General features: G+C 39.6%; 1 protein-coding gene across 1 annotated transcript; it reads right to left on the bottom strand.

Annotated features, from left to right (window-relative positions):
- Nucleotides 1–4,981: 4,981 nt before the first annotated feature.
- LOC127238530 (zinc finger protein 345-like) lies at nucleotides 4,982–6,015 on the bottom strand. The gene is made up of 2 exons (XM_051207141.1): nucleotides 5,455–6,015; nucleotides 4,982–5,286 (listed from the first exon to the last, which is right to left on the bottom strand). The coding sequence occupies exons 1-2, from the start codon at nucleotides 6,013–6,015 to the stop codon at nucleotides 4,987–4,989; spliced, it is 861 nt and encodes a 286-aa protein (XP_051063098.1). The 3' UTR covers nucleotides 4,982–4,986.
- Nucleotides 6,016–6,231: the final 216 nt, after the last annotated feature.

The following is a 6,231-nucleotide window of genomic DNA, read 5'->3' as shown; positions in this document are numbered from 1 at the left end:
CCAGCAACTTCTACCGGAAGCTCTCCTCTCCAAGACCTGCCAGCAAGAGAGAGCATTCCAGGGCTCCTCCTCAGACCTTCTTCCAGAGGTCACTTCCGCCCCTGGCTCCACCCCCCAATGGGCGTGGTCAGCTTCACAGAAGGAGGCAAAGTGAACATCCCTCTACAGGAATCCTCTGACCAAAGGGGAAGATGTTTCTTGGAATCCTCAGACTGAATGCTCCAAGCTGCTCTCTCTTCCTGCCTGATATACCTCTCTCTGCCCAGCAACTTCATTCCCACCTCCTCATTGCTGGGATTAAGGGTGTGACCTCAGTTTCTCTGTTAGAATGCTTCAAGCTTTTGTAGTTCAGGGTGGCCTTGATCACCTGATTTTCCTGTTTCCTTATCCCAAGTGATGGGATTAAAGGTGTGTGCCACCACTGCCCGGCCTCTATGGACAACTAGTGTCTAGCTCTACACTCTACCTCCAGGCAAGCTTTATTTGTTAGAGCATGAATAAAATATTACCACAGATTGGAATAGTTGTTTTTCTGTATACCTTTAATCCTACTACTTGGGAGAAACACGGGGTAGAATTCTGTGAGGTCCAGTTTTGTGTGTTCTACATGTTCTCTCTGAGTCCTGACAGTAAGAGAACATTTCAGGGCTCCTCCTCAGACCTAATGCCACAGGTCACTTCCGCCATTGGCTCCACCCCTAATGGGCGTGGTCACTGTACTGAATATCTCAGTACAGTGAGATTAAAGGTGTTTGCTCCCAAGCTGCTAAAGACACTTTTCAGAATGCTGCATTTACACAAAAGAATCCCTATGTCTCAAGTGGAAAATTAATGGTGGGTAAAAATTTCACTTTTAAATGTCAGTGATTACAACCCTATCTGTAACTCATAAAAACTCTATTTTTGCCAGAGAGGCATCCCAAACAAAACAGGTCATTGCCAGTGCTCTTGATTGAAGACATTAATTACATTGTGTTGCTAAATACACCAAATACTCCAAGAGTCTCTGTGTGTATTGGTGCATTTATCTCAGAGACTGGAGAGAGACAGAGAGAGAAAGGGAGTCAGAGAGAGAGAGAGAGAGAGAGAGAGAGAGAGAGAGAAATCGAAATGTACCAGGAAACTCCCCTTTCTGTCTCCCTTTTGTAGGATAAGGACAGGGAAACTTGTCAAATGTGTTACTTTCTCACGAACCCATACAATAACTTCCTGCTGGGCAGCTTCTTTGTACTGGTGCAACGCTGGCATGACTGTTTATGGACATAATCAACGATTCTCTTGTTTGGTTTAGACACCTAACCCATAGAGAGATATTCATGCCATGATCAAAAATACAATCCTGAGAATTATATCAGAGGAGAGAACCTACTTCTGTTTTGTGAATGATACTTTTGCTAATATTTCATCTAATTATTCGTGCTTTGCATTATCAATTTTTATTACTCTCAACATTGGTGAAAGCAATTGGTAGTGGGTAATGGAGAGACTCAGAACTGTTCAGAAGTACTAGGAATGAGCAACTGTGTAATAATGGGGCAATTATAAATTCTTTATGGCTGACAGAGGGTCCCATGAGTCTCCTTTACTTGCATGAGTGTCTACAGGCAGTTAATGAAACCTATATTGTTAATTATTTTTGTGGATTTAAATACTTCCCCCACTTTCTTCATTGCTTCCCAGTGTAATCGTGCATTTCCTCGAGTATTTCTTCATTTGTTATTGTTTTGTTTTCTGAGGTTGAGTTTCTCTGTGTAGGTACAGTTGTTTTGCAGTTTGGACTATGAAACTTCCTGAACTCTCAGTGATCCACTTGCTTCTGTCTCCATTGTTTTGAAATTATGAACCAGTGAGCCAAGAGTTCTTGAGGGTTTCATTTTTTACACACATTTTTAAAAACCTCGTTTTACGTACCCTTCTCAGCCCCCCTCCAGTTCTCCCACTGGCTACACCATCCCCCCCATCCTACCCTCATTCACTACTCACAGAGAAAGAGGCCTCTTATGGGAAATTATCAAATCTGTACCATTATTTCAGACAGGACCAAGGCCCTCCCGCCTATATCTAGGCTGAGCAAGTTATCCTCCCATAGGGAATGACTTCAAAAAGCCAGTTCATGTACTATGCATAAATACTATTTATACTGCCAGTGGCCCTAGATTCCCCAAGTCCCCCAAATGATACCACTATCAGGAGTGTTTTGCAGACTCCCCAGCTGTCATCTAGAGTCCCTGAGCTGCCACTTTTTTTAGGTAAGTTGCTTCTCTGAGTTTCCCCAACATGGTCTTAAACCCTTTTGCTCATCACTACTCCCTCTCTACAACTGGACTCCAGGGTTTCGGCTCAGTGATTGGCTACGAACTTCAGTTTCCATCAGCTGCATTGCTGATGGGAATGCAAACTTTTACAGCCACTTTGGAAATCAGTATGTTGGTTACTCATGAAAATGGAAATCAATCTACCTCAACACCCAGCAATTTCACTATTAGTAATAAAACCAAAGGCTTCGCACAAATACCACAAGGACATACCACAGTGGGAATCATCTTTTTTGCATGTGTCAAGTAGTTTTCTTCATTTGTTTGATTTTAGCTGTTTTATTTTGAAGGAGGCTTTTACTGTGTGCCACTGACCCAAGAGGCATTAGGGTTTGCTAAGCCACTTGTGAGCATGCCTGTTACATCATATGCTGGTTTTTCTTCGGGGGGTGGGGGGGACAGCCCATTTGGTTGACAGATTGCAGAGGCAAGGACAGGTGAAGGAGGATCAAGTTAGACTTTGCTGCTCCTTTGTGTATAAAAAATACACTAAACAGGGACAGATATGTGTTATTCTAAAACACTTATCATGTCATTTCTATTTCCAGAGTTGTGTTGTTTAATACTTTTTATATCTTTTAGTCATCGTTGATAACCTGTGAAAACACAGGTACCTTTTACAATCCCTTCTAATTACCAACCCCACAACCCAGTTTCTAAGAATCTAGAGGCAATTGACAGCCCATTCTCAGGCTGACAGTTCTTGATGTTTCAAGAATGCTAGATAGAATAAAATCTCAAGCCAGCCCAGGGAAGTTGCCATTTACCTAGCAGTGTTTTATTAACTCTTGATGGTCAGTGTGTCCAAGAAAGATACACATGCCAAAACTGCTGCAGTTATGTTCTATATCTGGCCTAATATAATATTCATACAATTTATCTTTGAAAAATTAATGTATATGTCTAATCCTGGTAGCTTTATTCCATGGTCATGGAACACAACAGGTGCCCCGCACAAGCTAACTTTCTAAGAACTGAAGGTCCTGACACCTCATTCATTGATCAATTTCCCCAATATTCTTTTCCCATCAACATGAGTCCCTGTGTAGGGCAGAGGTTAACTCTGGCCATTTTAACATTGTTACTTGGTGTGCCCCATAATCGCCTGAACGTATTGTAAAAAGACTTGCACTTGGTTCTGAATATCTTATTCTTGAGTAAGTACAGGCATGGATGTTTCAAGAATATCTCAGAGCCTCAACAAGAGACCTCTGGCTTCTTTATGTGCATCACCTCCTGGGAGGCATAAGAAAGACCTTGAAGTTAGATGAGGATGTCTCCCTAAAATCAAACAAGTAGTATGCACATAATCTTTGTGGGGAAGTTTAGAAGCAGTAGTCATAGGAGAAGTCATAAATGATTCCTTTGAAATTCCATCAATCCAATATCCCCATGATGTACAAATAAGAAGCACCCCAAGCACCCAAGATGTGGAGATCAAAGCCTAAAGTCAAGTGGTGAGCATCATGAGCTCAGCTTTGCTGGCTCTTGGTCAAGATGCTGAGCTGGATTCAAGACTTTCACCATTCCTATCAGAAATGCCTGCACTATCATGGACAGCTTCTCTCATTCTAATATGAAGTTTTGAGAGTGAGAAAACAATGAGAAATTATTGAAACAGTTTTTGGGTATTTGCAATTTGGTAGAATTTAATAATAATGTGAAGTTTTGAAGGTTAGCAAACAATGAGAACTATTAGAAGAGTATTTTTTGTGATTGGTTTTTGGTAGTATGTGCTTTCATTAGCAATTTGAACACTAGGTAAAGGATTTCTCAAATGAATGTGTATGGTGGGTGTAATTTCTAACGGACAATGACACATAGGTTTTATATACGATATAAATTTATGTGGTTCCTTGGAAATATGAGTTGAATGGTGTACAACACAATTACATATCTGTGACACATTTTTAAGATATTACATTTTGTCATTATTATTATCATTATGATAGTTGACACTGGGTATGAACACGTGACAGTCCTAGAATTGACTATAGAAACCATGGTGGCCTCAGACTCACAGAGATTTTTTTGACTCTGCCTACAAGTTCTGGGCAAGGAGGCATGTACCACCTTACATGACATTATTGTCAATGTTTGGATATTGAAAGAGATACATAGCTCACAACTGTTATTAAGCAAAGTTTCAGAGAATATGATGTCCCCTTCTGGCCTCCATAGTCATCAAACAAACAGATGCATAGAAATTCCTGTAGACTAGACACCTCACATACATTAAAAAATAATTCACACAGTTACTTTTGCAGAATTTTATTTCAATGTTAACTATGTGTTTTTCATAAGTTTTAAAACTTCAACAAAGTATTTCAAAAGTCCCTTATATTTACATCTCCATTATGTATAGCTGGGACCTATAAGTCAAGAGTACCATGTAAATGCTGTGTCACATGATTTACAATGGTGTTTGTCCAGGATAAACTCTTTGATATCTTCTAATATTTGAAAGGTGGATATAAGAGATGCTGGTCTTAACTTTGTGAAGTTTCTCTGTGATATATCTTTCCTGATGTGCTCTAAGATATGAGAAGCTACCAAAAATCTTCTTACATTCCTTACATCTGTAATACCTCTCTCCAGTGTGAACTCTCTGTGAAGTGTCCTAAGATTTTTTTTATGTAGGCAAAGGACTTGTTACATCACAGACATTTCTTTACTGTTTCTTTCCAGTATGGATTCTCTGATGTTTTCTAAGATTTGAACTCTGGACAAAGGACATGTCACATTCTCTACATTTGTAAGGTTTCTCTCCAGTATGAATTTTCTTATGTTTTCTAAGATATGAGCATGTAGTAAAAGATTTGCTACATTCCTCACATGTATAAGATTTCTCTCCAGTATGAATTTTTTGATGTTCTCTAAGATATGTGCGTGTTGTAAATGATTTGCCACATTCCTGGCATTTGTAAGGCTTCTCTCCTGTATGGATTCTCTGATGTTGTGTAAGAGTTGACTTCACAGTAAAGGATTTATCACAGTAATTACATGTGTAAGGCTTTTCTCCTGTATGAATTCTTTGATGCTCTATAAGAGTTGTCCTCACAGTAAAGGATTTGTTGCAGTCCTTACAAGTGTAAGGCTTTTCTCCTGTATGAATTCTTTGATGCTCTTTCAGTTTTGCATTCACAGCAAAGGATTTCTCACAGTCCTTACATGTGTAAGGCTTTTCTCCTGTATGTCTTCTCTGATGCAGTGTAAGACTTGACCTTGTAGTGAAGGATTTGGCACAGTCCTTACATTTGTAGGGCTTCTTTCCTGCATGAATTCTTTTATGCAGTGTAAGATTTGAACTCACATTAAAAGATTTGTTGCAGTCCTTACATGTGTAAGGCTTCTCTCCAGTATGAATTCTCTCATGTTTTGTAAGACTTGACTTCATAATAAAGGATTTATTACAATCTTTACATGTGTAAGGCTTCTCTCCTGTGTGAATTCTCTGATGCACAGTGAGATACGAGGCAGTACTGAAGGATTTCCTGCATTTCCAACACTGGTATCGTTTCTCTCCAATGTAGTTTGGTTGTTGCAAAATATTATATGTAGTGTCAAGACGTTCATGATATTCTCCCTGGGTATCCTGTTCCCTTGCAGCGTGGAGTCCCTGAACTTGAGCAATGCTGGAACACAAATTTAAGGATTTCTCACAGACTTTAGAATTGCAAAGTTCATCTCCAGTGAGCATGCTTTTGTGTCTCTCTGGGTTTGATGAGTCAAGAAAGGCATCCCTGTGGTTACTGCATCTGTAGTTATTAGAGTTTTCTGTATTTTCAGTTGTTCTATAAAGTGCACATGTGGAGGGGTCATGAAGAATTTTGCCAAAAGCATTACACTGACAACATTCCTTTTCAATCTTCACTTGTTGATAGACAGGATCACATATGTAATAATTTTCTGGAAA

Source organism: Phodopus roborovskii, unplaced genomic scaffold, assembly GCF_943737965.1.
Source record: "Phodopus roborovskii unplaced genomic scaffold, PHOROB, whole genome shotgun sequence".
In the NCBI taxonomy this organism is placed as follows: domain Eukaryota; kingdom Metazoa; phylum Chordata; class Mammalia; order Rodentia; family Cricetidae; genus Phodopus; species Phodopus roborovskii.
Note: the sequence above shows the minus strand (reverse complement) of the source record. Positions and strands in the feature narration are given on the sequence as shown.

Coding starts and splice junctions, on each gene's coding strand:
- LOC127238530 (XM_051207141.1), bottom strand. CDS start 6,015: ATGCTCACTGGAGATGAACTTTGCAATTCTAAAGTCTGTGAGAAATCC. Junction 5,287..5,454: donor AGAAATCCTTTGCTGTGAAT/GCAAAACTGAAA, acceptor TTTACTGTGAAG/TCAACTCTTACACAACATCA.